Genomic DNA, 15,622 nt, shown 5'->3' with positions numbered 1-15,622 from the left:
AACCCAATTCCATCTTCTTGCCAAACACATTCAGCACAACTAACGATTAACGCACACAGTGCTTGCCTTTTACCCACACGGGCTCTTGGAGCAGAGGAGCCCACGAATGGAAATCCCTGTGCCCCGAGTGCCGCTCTGCTGCCGGCAGCACTGCCCGCTGCTCTCACTATGCGGGAGGAAAGGCAGCAGCCTGGCACCAACACCAGAATTAACCTGCTTTTTCAAGCCATTATTTCATTCAAAGGAGAGACTTCGGAGCAGCTTTACCTGCACAATCCACGGAAATAATTAAAAAGGAAAAGATTTTGTACTTCAGTCTGGGCACTAAATTCAAGTGACAGCAGCAAGACTCTTCTGGGTTGCTACCGAAGAACACCTCGGCTAGATAAGACGATTCCTGCTTTGAGACGACCATTATTTTTAAACAGAATCCTTACTCTAAAAACTGTGCAATGCAAAGTTACACCGCAGAGCCTACTTCATTAGGAGCACGAGAACGTGTCCCTACACTTCTGATTTCTCGTTCAAAACTTCCTCTGCCTCTCCTCGGTCCGGCACCGTCCCCATTAAGGGCTGCGATCGGAAAGCACAAAAGAAGGTGAGGTTTAAAGTAACCGCCCGGCAGCTCCGGTTTCTCCTCTCGTTCCAAACCCTCCTGAACGCGAGCAGCCGCCCCTCACGATGCCGTTCTCGCCCCGCCAGCTGCCTACGGGGTGCCGCACGGCGCTGCCCCCGCGCCAGAGGCAGGGCTTCCCCGCACGGCTCGGCGGGGAGACGGGACGGCTCCCTTCGCGCAGCTCCGGCCGCACACCCGCAAGCCCTCGGCGGCTCTGCCCGCCCCGCCGCCACCCGCGGCTCAGCGCCGCGCTCCGCTCCCGGGGCCGCCGGCCGCGTGCCGCTCGCAAGGCCGCCCAGGGGGTGCGCCGCGCCTCGAGCGAGCGTCGGCCCCGCCGGTTTCCCCGCCGCCCGGCACGGCGGCCCCGCGGGCTGCGCCTACCTTTCATCGCGGCGAGCACAAAACACATCATTTGTCAGGGGCGAAGCGGCGGGGAGCGCGGGGAGGCGGGGAGCGGAGGCGGGACGGGCCGGGCCCTCGGCGCGAGCCGCCGCCGCCTCAGCAGCCGCCGCCGCCTGCCAGCGGAGAGCCGCGCCGCGCCGCCATCCCCCGGCCCATATGAGGCTCCATGTGACCCGCTGACAGCGCGCCAGCCCCGGCCCCCGCCTTGTTTACGCCGCGCTCCCTCCCGGCGCCGAGGGGCGGCGCGGAGCACGGGGCGAGGCGGTCCCGCAGCGCCGCCCCGCGCGGCCCGGCCGGCAGGTGCACGAGGAGCCGCGGCCCCGCTTCGCTTCCGCTTTTCCTCGAACCGCGGGGAAGCGGCGTTTAAAGCGGAAAACAACAGCGCTGCGGGGACACCTCGGCACACGCGGAGCCGCTCGGAGCTCGCCGGCTCGGGGCTGATCGCGGAGGGCAGCGCGGGATCTGCGCTGGGCACGGATATGCGCGCGTCCGCACCGCCCCGGGGCTGCTCTGAGAGCCGCCCGCCAAAACCCGCTCTCCAGAAGCACAGCCCGCCGGAACCTCCGTTAGCAACGGCGGCATTGTGCCCAGTGCCCGTTGCAGCGGGCGGAGGAGCGTCGCTTGAGAGGAAAACCCGGGGAAAGCGGCGCTGCACTGTGAGACGTGTGGCTGTGGACAGAGCAGGGCATTTCCCAGCAACAAACCACACCTGCACGCACAAACAGACGATAAAAGAAGGGAAAGCAGACCAGAGGAAGCACTGTAGAGTGTCACACGCAAATCTGTGTCTAGAAAGGGCCTTCGTGAAACAACAACACCGAGTCCAGCCCTCCGGCACCGACCCCCAATGTCTCCTGCCTACCTACTGCTGTGAGGAGCTCTCAGAGCAGCACAGTGCCACCCAAACACGGGCAGAAGCAGCCAGGCGTGCACCCAGCAGGGCAGTCCCTCATGATGCTCTTCTATCTTCCTTACTAAGAGAACGCCAAGAGCTAATGTGGTGCAGCGGTATCAGTTTAGCAAGGGTTTGGTATGGAGTTCTGACCCGATTCTGTTGTCAGTGCTCACACTGAGTGAGATGTGGCCCTGGCTGAGCTCAGTGCGGGGGGGATCGGCACAGAACACGTAACACATCCCTGTGGGCCCAACCAAGGCTGGGAGCAGCTGGGCCTGCAGTGCGCTGCTGTGACCGCAGCCATGCTGCGTGCCTGGCATGAGCTGCAGCACTGCAACATGCAGCACGCACGAGAGAAAAGAAGGATGCCTTAGTATATGTAAGGCAGGGAATGAGATCCTGTGAACAGTTCTCTCTGACACAGCAAGTAATGTCAGACCCGTGGCTTGAAAAATGCCACAGTCCATTAGCGGCAGTCGTCTTGTCAGACATTTAACCTTAAGGTACGCGGCATTACATTATTACTGATCTGCATTTAGTTCCAGTCCAGCTGAAATGAGCCCTGCGATGCGGGATGACGCCTGACGTGCCAGGCACGGCACGCAGCCCGCACAGCGCGGCCCCCCGCGGGCCGAGCAGACCCCGGCGGGCGGGGCGGGGCGGCGCGGCGCTCGGGAGGCGTTGCTGGGCGGGGCGGCCGCGGGCGGAGGGCAACGCGGGGCCGCCCGGCGGCGTGCCGGCCCGAGGGCTCGCTACAGCGCGACCGTCCGTTCTCATCACGGTCACCGCTCAGGAGCTGTCGGTGCCGGACTGCTAAGCGCGTGCTGTGCTACCTTATCGCGCGCTGCTGCGCGCTGCACCGACGCAAACAGGGGGTACTCGCTGGGTGATCACGAACCTCTGTAGCAATGAGAGGGCAGCGACTGTTTCTAGCAGAATTCCGGACCCGCTCCAGGCAAAAAGCGTTGCGTCAGAGGGGAAGGGGAAAGGCCGAGGATGGCCGTTATTGGGTGGCGCTGGGGAAACAGCGTTCAGTTGGGCATTCTGAGTACACCAGAGGACAGTCTGAAAAGCTCTCCTCCTCCACCTCTCCTTCAACAACAGTGAACAACAGTGAGAAAACTTCATGTTCCAAGACCAACCAATGCCTCCTCCTACCTACTCAGCTCCACAAAAGGCATTCCCAAGTAGATGCAATGTAAATGCTGCTAACTGCAGAGGGATGCTGATGTTGCCCTAGCTTGGAGCACAAGCATTGCTGCAGCCTGCTGGGACATGTTTTGCATTCTGTATTATTAAGCTTAATTCAGGAAGAGTTCTGAGCTCTCCTTATCAATACGATTTGAATAATAAATACAGGGTGTAACCATCATCTTCCTCCCCTATACAGCATGGAAGAAAAGCACTCTTAAAAGAAAATGCGTCATGTAATAATCCCCTGTGCAAAGCAGGCAGAACCACACGGGGCAGTGCCGGAGCTGAAGCTGTCAAACCACTCCGACGTACGGTTACTCACTGCTGTACTACTGTCGCAGACACAACTGCACGTAAATCCTCTTGCAGAGAAGGGACTGCATGCAGTGCTTCTCCCAGGCACAGAATTAATTTACTGGAAAAGATGTGGCACAAAAACACTTCAATAAATCAGCCAGGGCCTTTACATTTTCAATTTCGGCAGGAAAACAGCTTTTTCATTTTGTTAAAATCACCTAGAATTCAATTTCCCACATATGTTTTGGCTTTAAAAATGGCTTCCAACTATGTCAGGATAAAGTTATTTCTTTTTCTTTTACTGAATTTTTCATATGCTTTTAATGAAATAAATTCTTTCAAACGCTTAGGAAATGTTGTAGCGATCCAAATACATATCAGTGACAGTTGGAAATACCGAGGTATTTTAAGTACTTAGAACACCCATAAAGATGAGAACACCTACCAACCTCTAACTAGCTCCTCTTTGGAGCTAAGCCCGGTCCAGGAAAGGTATCAGCACCCTGTGACAAACAGCACCAAGCGGGTGCTCACAGCTCCTAACGGTGGGCGCAGCACTCAGCCCCCCCCAGGGATGCAGCTCCAGATGCCACAGGAGTGTACAACACATAACTCAAATGTCAGAGATCCGCACCGCTGCCTTTTGGGCTTCGTAGGCACCAACAACTACCCCATGGAACCGCACAGGAGCAGAGGGCCGCAACAGCCCAGCGTACCAAAGACATCCAAAACAAAGTGTAGGAAGACTGCTGCTCTGAAGCTTCAAAATACAAAGCACAGCTCTGCCCATCCTATTGATACTCACTTTTGGAGGGGTTTCTAATTGCTATACACAACACCCACAGAAGGACTGCTCCCTAACACATTCCCCCTGCGTTCAGTGGTATTTTCATCTTCACTTGCTTCCAGCACTCCAAGCGCTTCACACCGTAAAAGATGAATTTAACTGAGGTTGTCCTCATTAAGCTGACTCTTTTTCATCTATTTAAAACCGCTACGATGCTGACCCTGCAATCGTACCATTCTGCTTCAGACAAAATGCCTTCCCAAATTCTCGCTGAGGAAATATGCTTTTGTGCAGTGTGTGCCTGAAGCTATATTTGTTAATCAAGCCATTTTATAAACTACCCCTCAACTTCAATTAAATACATCACTATTCACAACCGCTGAACTGGGAGCTGTGCTTTGTTCAACGGCTGCTACAGTTCTGCACCTGGTGAAATGAAGTACAAAGTTGACAAAATGTTCTGGATTCATCTGAGGGAGGGCTAAGTCCAAGGTCCGTGTCGTTACCAGCCAGAGATAGAGCTGGCAGTAAGGGACTGGAGCTACCCAGTGAACTGTGCTGTTAACCAGTTTCCTCTGACCCTGGCATCCCTTGGAAGGATACAATTTTTGCTGCTTTTCAAAATGTAAGGAAACGTCAGCGCACTTTGGAATTGAAGTGACCAGCCATAATCCCACCTTTCTCATCATCTGCCACCAGAAGCAGATGCCTCCATGATGAGCCACGACTGGCAAGAAACACATCCAGCTGGATTTAGTAACCTCCCCTTTTATCTGAGTACTCTGCAATGGAGCATGAAGTGCCTGGTACTGGATTACTGATCACACTGCCATCACTGAGTCCCTCCTTGGTCTCAGAAAGATTCTCATCTACACGGCTTTGTGCTGACAAAGCTTTCTACACTATCCCGAAGTTCACGTTAACAAAAAGCAGGAATTGTTTGCAAGTTGTTAAAGCGTTCTTTTTCACATCTAATTTTACCTGGCTATTTTTGGCCAAGCGTTGCTTGCCAAGAGCTGGAGCTACGATTGTGTAGCATGTGTAGCATGTCCCTTCCGATGGGGACAACTCAACAGGCGGTGCAAACACTGCTGTCGAGATGGCTGTCAGTAGCACAAAAAAACAGCAACATTTCAGTTATCTTCTGAGAAGCAATTGTCAGATCTTTGTTCAAGGATCATCATCAAATAATAATTTTTGTCATAAACAGGCTCTCCAAAGAAATGCCTTTCCCTGTAAACTGATCAAAAAGAACTGAGATCTCTTCAGAGTATTCTGAAATCTTCAAAGGTCCTTTTGCTCCTTTTCAGTTTGATGCTTGGGCTTCCGGAGCACAGATATCATTTGCTCACTTAACAACTGAACGTGGTGCTGGCGACAAGTGAAAACAGCTCTGGATGCAGAGATGCTGGCTGTCCCCCACCCCTGGAGGTGCTCAAGGCCCTGGGCAATCCATCTAGTGCCTGATCTAGTGGTTGGCAATCCTGCCTGTGGCAGGGCGGTTGGAAGCAGATGATCTTTGAGGTTTCTTCCAACACAAACCGTTCTATGATTAGGTCAATTTCCCCAAACATTGTGCATACAGTCATTTGCAGAGGACTTGCAATGCTTACAGGTATGCCCTGTTTTCATCTATGCCCAGAGAACAGGAAAATGAGAACTAACAGGAAGGGTACACCCCCCTGCTTTCCCCAGGACACCTATGACTGACCCAACCACACGCTTCAGCTCTTTAGCCAGTTACACACCAGGCATAAGCAACAACTGTTTTTTCCTGATGCATGCTGAACAAATAATATTCTTTGTTCTGTTTAAGTTTTGGGTATCTCTTTCCACCTTCTTTTGCATCACTGGGGATGGCCAAGGTTGGAGAAAGGGTAGCAGTGAGCAGAGCGTGAGATGAAGCGGGAGGTGTCTTCCTCAGAATCTTCCTCACCAACGTGTCCATCCAAATGCAGCGTCAGGAAGGAACTTAGTGCTTTTATTGCCTTTTCCTGATGAATGGTTCAACAGTCAGGACAATACAGGCATATATACGCCAGTGGATCCTCTGCCCCTGAACGTGCCCAGGGCACTAACAGCACTCTGGCCTCTTGTCTGCCTCTCTGCTCCTGGCACATGCTCTAACCTCTCAACAAACAGAATGATTAAAGGAGGCTCACATACTAACAACCAGAGAAATGTAATAGTCTATATTCTGAAGACAGCTAAAGAAAATTGTCAGTTCTGCCCAAAAGCTCCGGAAACAGTGTTTAAGTCAGAGTTGCCAGAGAACAGAAGCAATCTCACTTAACCAGCCAAGGGGTAAGGACAGCGATGCTTCACCCTGTACTCATTTCCAGAGTTAGCAAAATTAACCTAAGCTAACCTGTAAGCATGCCAACACTTATATTGCTTCGGGTCATGCCCAGTGTCAACGTCTTGCACTACACAGGACCGGCAAGCAATTTGCTCCTATTTTCAACATACGATCTGAGCTTTAGTGGAACAAATAAGCTATGCTGAGCATTCGGGGAACTAATATGGAAATCATTTTTCTTTCATGGAAAAGCAGAAGCATCTGTCCAGTCAAGCAAACTAAACAATGATTCTGCGTTATGAAATACTCTTTTTATAACTATTGACATTTCAGTCAGTAGTGCCACATGTCAATAGTGGTTTTATTGCTCACATTTAAAGTAGAGCTTCCAGGATAGGATTCATCCAAGTTGACACTGTCTGATCAGCAGCATATTTCCTGCTCCTGTGAGCATATACATTATTTATACAGCTTTGCACTGGAGAATGCTTGTGCTAGTATGAGAAAAAGTGAGAAAAATTAGTATGAGTATGAGAATTAGTATGAGTATGAGAAAATGAGAAAAATTAGAAGATCCTGCTTTTTTTTTTCACGTCTCAATACAAAATAGAAGCTTAGGTCTACAAAGACTTTCAGACGATTCAGGTTCCATGTTAGGCCCTTCTCCAGAGTTAGTTTCCAAGTCCCAGCTTACCTGGGTCGGAAGCTTGTCTGACTCCCAGTGTTCAAGCACTTTGTTACAGACAGCCTGTAGGTCCCATGCACAGCACATTGTAACCGGACCCTCCTCAGGTCGACACTGAACTCACAGCACGAATACTGCCATGTCCAGCATTTCCTCTGATCACGCACTGCTCGATCATTGCTGACCTCTCCTATTTCTCACTTGTTGGTATCTGGATAGTAGCTAGCAAGCTGATTTTATTTGCTTGTTTTTTTTCAGATTGGGCACTTGCAGTCACAGAATAGGTGCTTGCTATTGCTCTAACGAAACTTAAGATCCACTCCATCAACATTCACTCCAGATGATCTCTCCCATGACACCACTGCACTCCTAATATTATCAAAGAAAATACATTACTTATGATCGGGTCAGTGAAAAACAACAAATATACTCATAGCTTTTAAGGCTTCAACTCAAAGGGTAATAAACTTTGATGATAAGTTTCAGAAGTTAACACAGCCTCAAATGATCATTCTTAAACCAACCACTGTGCATCTACTTACAGTGATAAATAAACTGAACAATGATGATACAGATTCTGGGCATGAAATCCACACAGATAACTCCTTTGCATAATTATAATTATCAGACACGATCAAGTGACACTGCTGAAGGATATTAGTCTTTAGTAGAAGCAAAATAAGAAGATGATTCACTCACAAAGGAAGATAATTGAGAGGATTTTGTTTGTTTGATTTTTAACTATTAATCACCAAATTCTCCAGGGAGCACCTGCACAGCACAACCTCTTGCGTTAAAAGGAGGGAGAGCAGTATTCTAAGCTGATGAATGTGATTACAAAGCAGAACATATAGGGCAGACCACCTGTAGGGAATGATCTATTGCTTCATGTAAAACCTGGTTCTATAGCATGCACTCGTATTAATTCAGCTCAAGCACTTCTTTTCTCATCTTATTTAGAAAAGTAAAACAGATTAAGTAATTAGAAACCTTCTCACTGCCTACCTTAGTAATCTGATACGAACTATGACCACTCACTTGATAACAGTCATTTTGAACTCACGATTTAAAACTCATTAGCATACCCCTGTCTCACAGAAAGGAATTCACCAAGTGTTTTTCACAGAGACACATCATTTCCGATTATTTCAGTTCAATTTTCAAGGATCTTTGACAAGCCTACTGAAAGACTTGTCAAGGAACAGGGAAACATTATGACATTCTTTCCCCATATTCCATTCCAGAGCATGAAATATGAGGGGCATTTCTAATAGAATCAAGGCTAATTTGAGACACAGTTAATCTTTAAGGCTGCTGTAGCTGGAGGGGTTACCTCTAACACACGGCAGCTGTTCTTCAGCGCACATCTGTAATCAGGTTCTAACACATACCCTGGTTATTAAAGCAGAGATCTATTGATTCCAAGGTAAATGTATTGCAAAGCATGTACTCTACCAGCTACAATAAAGCAGAGACATTTGAATTTCAATACATTAAAAAAAAAAAGTCCAATAAATTAAAAAGGTAACTGGTGCTTTCAATCTCCCTACTCATTTTTAGCTGAAGGATAAAGAATATATACATAAATGCGTACATGACTGTTAACTTCCTCCCCAGAGTAGTATTTTAGGTTTAGTTCTAAGTAACTAATTTATTTGCTTTCTAGCATGAGCAATTGAAATGGTGACCATCCATCACTGGAGTTACTACACATACATCTGTTAAACAAACCTATTAGAGTTATGCAATCCATACAACCTTTAAGTTGTAGGATGGCATAGGTAAAATGTGCACAGCAGACCAAACTCTGCCTCCTGTACATGTCTGAGGGTGTCACCTCCAGGGGAGAGCCCCCAGGGGCAGCCCCACAGCCCTCCCTGCCCACTGCGAGCTTTCAGGTGGGAAGGGAACCACTCTAAAGCCCCACACATTTTACCTCTGCCCTCCTCTTTTGTTTCGTCTATAGAGAAGCCGGCCTTGCCATGCTGTGTGTTCAAAGCTACACAAAAGCACTGTGTTGCATATTAGGCTCTTTCATTTAAGGACAGTACTCTGCAAAGAGCAATATGCACAGTTTCACTGCGGGGAGTAAGTGCATTATTTTTGCCTTCACAAACTCTAGCCCTTCCTCTTTAGTTGTCTAGTGATCCCAAACTGAGAACATGCCAACACACTGCAATAGCAATGCTTCATTGCTTCTGTCAAGTAAGAAAAAAATGTTTTCAAGCAATCACCACTGTAAGCCTGCAAAGCATTAACAGTATTAAGGAAGAAATATACCGGATTATTGCAAGATAAAAATCGAAAGGAAAGATCTATAAAGTCTATTAAAAAGATACGTTCCCTGACACAAGAACTAAAGCTTTGAGACTCTTGCAGAATCAGTGGTAGTGTTTTGGCAAAACAGGAAGCTTTTTGAGATGTAATGCAGAGAATACATAAGGTTCATACTACGTTATTGCAGGAAGTATGGAAAACACTAGCTTTTTGAAATGTTTAATGGAAAATATTTTGTTATTTTTCTGCTGGCTTCTAGCCCGTGTTGCTAAATATGGGCCCTCAATCACTGTATCAGTTAGCATATTTCGTTCAAATATAATTACGATAAAACAGTTTGAAGAGTGAGACTTGAGATCAGAAACTCAGCGTTGGAGCTTATAATCTGTTCTGTGAGGTGTCAGATGGTCTGCAGCGGAACATTTGGAGTGGAATTCAAATAGACCTGAGGTTATAAGAGTTATTCAACAGTGAGTTAATGAGAGAGCGCCTTTATAAAACGATGGACTACGGAGTGCTTTTATTTGAACCCTAACTTCTTTGAAAAGCACTTACTATGGAAACCAAGTTCTGTGAAAAGACCCAAATACGAGGGAAACCGCAGGTGTGGTGTCTGAACCAGCTTTCTGACCAAGGAAACAAGAATTTTAAAGCCTAGTGGCAGGGGGTGATTGGATAGGAAGATAAAAATTCTTGCTCAACAAAAGCAATATCTGCTATCCTATCTTTAAGACTGCAGTTTTTAGTGGTAAAGAGCAACCTGCCACACTCCGCCTCTATACACGTTTTCCCCAGCTCGAGAATATTTCATTAAAGATGATTTTGAAGAAGACTTGGCCATTTAACTTTTTTTTTTTTTTTCACTCATTTTATGGATGTGTGGTCTCTGCTGATCATTTGCTTAGCTGACCTCCCTGCAGAGATGTGCGGAAAACAACATTACAGAGACCAAAAAGAGCAGGTCCACCTAGGGACACTGGGGAGTGCAAAAACTCTGCTGTGAAATGGCAAGAAGCCTCTGGCTCCTCCCTGAGAAGCCAAAAACTTACAGATTAAATTCCTATGGTCTAAAAGAATCATTCAGATCCTGGTGGATCGGGACATGGATACCTGGAGTTGTGCTTACTAAAGTCTCCGCTCCTCTGCTAACACCGCTGTGTATACATGGAAAGTGTTTCCATGTGCACTGTATCTGGAACACCTGGAAGGTGTTCATTTCCTTTATTCTCTGTATCTGCAAAAAGACCTTCATGCAGAAAGCTTCAGTAAGTACGCGGTCACAAAAGCGCACGAGTCATATGTGCATTTTGTTAACAATTACTAAAATAAGCCTTTTCTGGGAAAAAAGAAAATAAGGACCACTTGAGGAAAAGTCTATTGGGCTTGTTCACCAGAAGTAGCTGGAAAGCAAAAGGAAATCTATGCTGCTTTACAACTTCTTGTCAACACGTGAACTGAAAATGTGCTGAGCTGCGCACTTTATTATATGCCCACACCCAAAGGATGCACAGGGAGTGGAGACGAAGAGAACTACGTGTTCCTTCTTCAAATTGCACCTATTATCTAACAAGCTAGTAGAAACATTTCCCACAATTACAATATACATAAGTCTCAAAAGCTGTTTATTTGGCAACTTTGATGTATATACTTCATTAAAGTATTAAGTGGCATATCACCCTACTAGCTTATTGCAATGATTCAGGGCATGAAAACCAGAGCTGGTTTTTGTCCACACCGTACGCACAGCCAGAAGGGAACATGGGTTGGCATTTTCTTGGTGAATTTAAGCTGCTTCAGAATCACTGTCTGTTTATGTGGGTGACACAGTGGAGAGCATTTGTCTTGCATTACAACGATGGAAGCAAAGACAACTGGATTCCACCCTACACAACTATCAATCAATACGGCTGCCAACCAAATTCAGATAAGAAACCAGCTATCGTTGAGAATAGCAAAAGTTAAAGGACAGGCAGAACTGAACGAAGCTGGAGCACAGAGCGTGTTAAAAAAGGTAAAAAAAAAAAAAAAGAAAAAAAAAGAAAAAAGAATCATATTTCAAATTGTATTGATTGCACATGGAAATTAGGAAGAAAAATACTGCAAAGAGCACAGTGTCTTCTGTAACTTTAATAATCTTATCCACCTTTACCAGGCCAGGCAAAAGCAAACGGCACCTTTTGGACTGCCATTTTGTACCTGGTATCACTGCAAACCAAGCCTGCAAGCTGTCCATGTAGTTGAGAAACCACTTCCTCTTCCACACGATTTGCAGAAGACTTCAGCGTGCAGCCAGAAACGGTTATTTCAGATTACATCTACACGAGCCGCACCACAGGCCTAAAACTTGGGGTGCTCAGTACTTCATCGGGATATTTTGGAGGAGGGCTCTCAAATACATCTGGCAAGCAGGACCGCTAATTACATGCTAGTTTTACTACCCTGATCAAGAACTGCCCAAAGCACTGTAACTGCTCGAGCTATTTTGAAAAGAGCCTTGCTGTGTGAGCATGCAACAAATTATGTTAAAAATATTCCATTTTTCCTTACAGCTGAAGCAGGGAAACCAAAACACAACACATTCCTACATATAAAAAAGCTAGAAGGGACCTTCATATATTTATCTTCCGTGGGTTATTTTTTGGGTCAGAAATGACCACACTGCCAAAAGCATTGCACATCAGTGATTACCCAGTCCTATTTATAATTCCCATATGCCAAACAACTGTGACAGAAGGCTGACCATAAACTCTGTCACTTTCCGTTTATAAATAACACAGTTTGCCGAAATGATTCCACAAATAGTAGTACTGCACATCTGCATTAACATCAGAAAACAGGTAAGTAGGCATTACTGGCAGGTTATCCGTTGTTGGCTTCTTTTAATGCTCACAGCCAAGTCTGCAGTTTTTCTATGGCTACACTCAGTGCAGCCGGCCTGATTCGATCTGTGCATGTTTACTGGGTATAATGTTACTATATTTACATCACTAGTGCATCCAAATATATTTTGGGGAGGGTAAAAACCTGAGGGAGTGGTGACTGAGTCAGGATCCCACATATTAGATTTCCATTTGGAATAGGTTTCCCAAGGTATCTAATTTCACTTGCAGCACTGTATGTCTGGGATTTCTCAATGTCAAATTGATGGAAAATATTATGTCTGTGTTTTAATCCAATTCCTAAAAGGCATTCACTTTATATGGTTATAAGTGCTTGAGTGGAATATGCCAGCAGACGTTTTGGTGCTGCCATACCAAAGAAACCGTGCTGGATTTTCCACGACGGGCACAAATTCCTGCGGCCGCTGGGCCGTGGCTGCTTTAACTAACAGCAATGTACTGTTAGGAGTCACAGAAGTGAAACATCATATGCCTGAAATTCATTTCCTAAAGGTCTATATGGATCAGAAGAAATCCCTGGGTTAAGAATGAGGCCTGCAGGAATGAGGGAAAAGAAACACAAAATAACAGGAAATGTGTTGCTTCGACATAGTAAGAAGGAAAAAGAAACATCTAAAAAGCAGCCTCACTGGTTAACGCTGAGCTCATGTACATAAGGAAGAAGCACTGTACTAGGAGGAAAAAAATGCAAAAGGCCTTTTCAATTCAGGTGTAAGAGAACCACATTCACTCCTGATTTATCTCCACTGTAATCACACTTCATGGTGGGAGTTTCTCTGTCTGTAAACCACCAGATCCGAATCTGATTCTGCAGATGCAAGATTAGAAGACCTGGATTGGGCACTGGCTTCTTTATCAACTCCTTTCCAACCCAGGCCAGTGGAATGGATACAAGGGAGATAAATCACGAGGCAGAACTAGAATACACCTGTTATCCCTCTGCTCTGCAAAACCGATCACTGAGCTCTGGATCTCAAAAAAGGTCACTGAGAAAAACTGGTGATAAATCTAAACAAAGCAGAAAAATAATAACCAATAGAAGATGTCGCTAGGAAAAGAAAAACCATGCACATAAGAAATTTCATTTACAACTGCAAAATCATCTGGTTTGGGTGTAGGGCCTTCAGACTACTGGCAGGGCCAGCGTACCAGGTCAGATGTAGCTGTGATATTTAGATCCTTATCAGGATATTCGGCACCTCAGTGATCCATCCAGACCTGTGGTTCCCAGCAAGGACCACACACTCTAAAACTGATGAAAGAACACTTCAGCCAAGGTGTTCTGGTTGCTGTTCAACTACCTGAGTGGCAACAAACAGCTTACACCAAAATTACAGGCACAAAACCCAACAAGCTTACTGCATAAATGGACCACCCCCATCTTGCCCCAGATTCTATCTCGTTCCTAAAAATAAAGCTACCGGTTCTGGATCACATTTCCTCAGGAACGTGTAATTTTAAAGCTGAGACTGCTACAGGCTTGCGCCATATGTTAAAATAAATGCAGTTTATATATATTGTTCATAAGCTAACAATTCAGATAAGCTTATTTGTAAGCTAAGTATAGCACTAATCACATGAAAACATGGGTATAAGATCCTACCATCACTCTGAATAGCTCTTGTTAACCATGCACATAATGGCAGAACAGATTCTCCCTTATTTTCAGTGCTTATCATATTGAAAGCTCTGAAGAACTGCTGCTCAGGGAAATTCAGGATTCATTACCAAATCATCCGAGAGTACAAAAATCCTTATTCCAAGAAGGAAGAACTATATGAAACTGCTGTCTTCAACTTACAGTATAATATAGACAAAATTCAATTAAACCCATGCAAATAAAGCTGCAAATGCTCAAGAACAAAAATGATGATGCCTTGCCACAGAGAGAACAGCTCCTTTGGGAAAAGATTAAATCAATATACTTAACCTTTACATTCCAGAGGATTGCCAAATCACCTCACTTTGGCAAGGACACTCATGTAAACAGTCATCAGTTAAATTAAAAATCTGGGAGATAAATCTAGTTGAATTCCTTCTGGGAATGACTTGCAGGTATAAATCAAACACCAACAGAGAGGGAAAAACATAATAACAATTCCTGTAAATCCAAGGTTTGTAATTCTTCGGATACATCCAACTAATTAACTCCACGTAGACCCTAAGAGCCAGTATCAAATATGAATATTCAGGCCAGCTCTAAACACTCAAACATATACAGGATCAATAGCACCTCTCAGCAGGGCTTCAACTGGAACATCAAGCTAAGAAGAGCAGTCAAATATGCTGTGATTCACTGAGTTCAAGAGCCTTAAGCTTGTCTCACTAGCAAGGGGACTTGTCCATTTCAGAACAGGTCGCACACGTACAGGGGAAGTTGCATGCCACTAACAGCATCCCAGCCACACAATGGATGGAGATGATAACTTCTTAAATCCCTTGAAGCTCCCAAAGCACATATGACACAGCTAAATGCAACTGCATCACTTCTGCTACCCAAGACTAGCTGTAGAGTGATTTTTACCCAGCACTGAACAGCACCATTCAGACAGGCCTGCAGTTTTAACTCAAACTGGGGGCCGTTTCAACCTGCTGAGTAGTTCCAGCTAACTGGGAGACCACCAGAGGAGGTGGCATTTTCCACTCTTACAATTCCACATTCCTGTCACTGAAACCTTACTTAGTCCTAGGGCATTTGACTGAAGTCTTTTCAGAGATTGAAGCATGCTACACATAAAAAATAATATTCCTGAACTGAAGAGTTGTCTGGTTAGGTTTAGATTTATTTATTCACTGAGCAGACTAACAAGCAATATAGTAGAGAGAATAAGAGGATGACAAGGTTACTTTTGCATGTAGTTGGGTGGGGTTTCACATTTTAATCTTTCCAATCTTCACATCTTTCTAATTTAATTTTTCTCAAACTGCTCGTTATGATCTGAAGGTTTTATAAAAAATCTGCTTTCTTGTTCTTCCTGTCAGCCATGGGCTGCTTTCAGCAGGAAAGTTGGCAGTAAGCATCTTTTGGGCATACTGTACCAAGAAGAGAAGCAAACATTTATAGCTGCTACAGTATGGTTGGAATCAGTTGGATACAAAGCACTGCTTTAGGCTGTCACCTCTCCAGAAACACCTGCTTTGTCCCCGTGCAGTATTCCTCGTGCAGCTTTCAAGCGGCAGGAGGGCAAAAGCCACTCTTTTGTTTTTGCTCCTGCAGCAGCCTTGGGAGTGTGCCCAGCCGACGTGGAGAAGGTCTGTCACTGCCAGAGA

The 15,622-nt window shown here is 45.9% G+C and overlaps 1 protein-coding gene across 4 annotated transcripts in view; it reads right to left on the bottom strand.

The window, feature by feature from the left end:
- RORA (RAR related orphan receptor A) overlaps window positions 1-15,622 on the bottom strand; it is a 388,288-nt gene that overhangs the window by 70,989 nt on the left and 301,677 nt on the right. Inside the window, exon 1 of one of the 4 annotated variants that reach the window (NM_001397360.1) lies at window positions 998-1,163. The exons of the other annotated variants lie outside the window; for them this stretch is intronic. Coding sequence (NP_001384289.1) covers window positions 998-1,028 — 31 coding nt within the window. The 5' untranslated portion in view covers window positions 1,029-1,163. Of the gene's footprint in view, window positions 1-997; window positions 1,164-15,622 lie in introns of those variants that run through there. 4 annotated transcript variants of the gene reach the window in all.

This window comes from Gallus gallus, chromosome 10 (assembly GCF_016699485.2).
Source record: "Gallus gallus isolate bGalGal1 chromosome 10, bGalGal1.mat.broiler.GRCg7b, whole genome shotgun sequence".
Taxonomy (NCBI): domain Eukaryota; kingdom Metazoa; phylum Chordata; class Aves; order Galliformes; family Phasianidae; genus Gallus; species Gallus gallus.
This window is presented reverse-complemented; position numbering and strand designations above follow the sequence as displayed.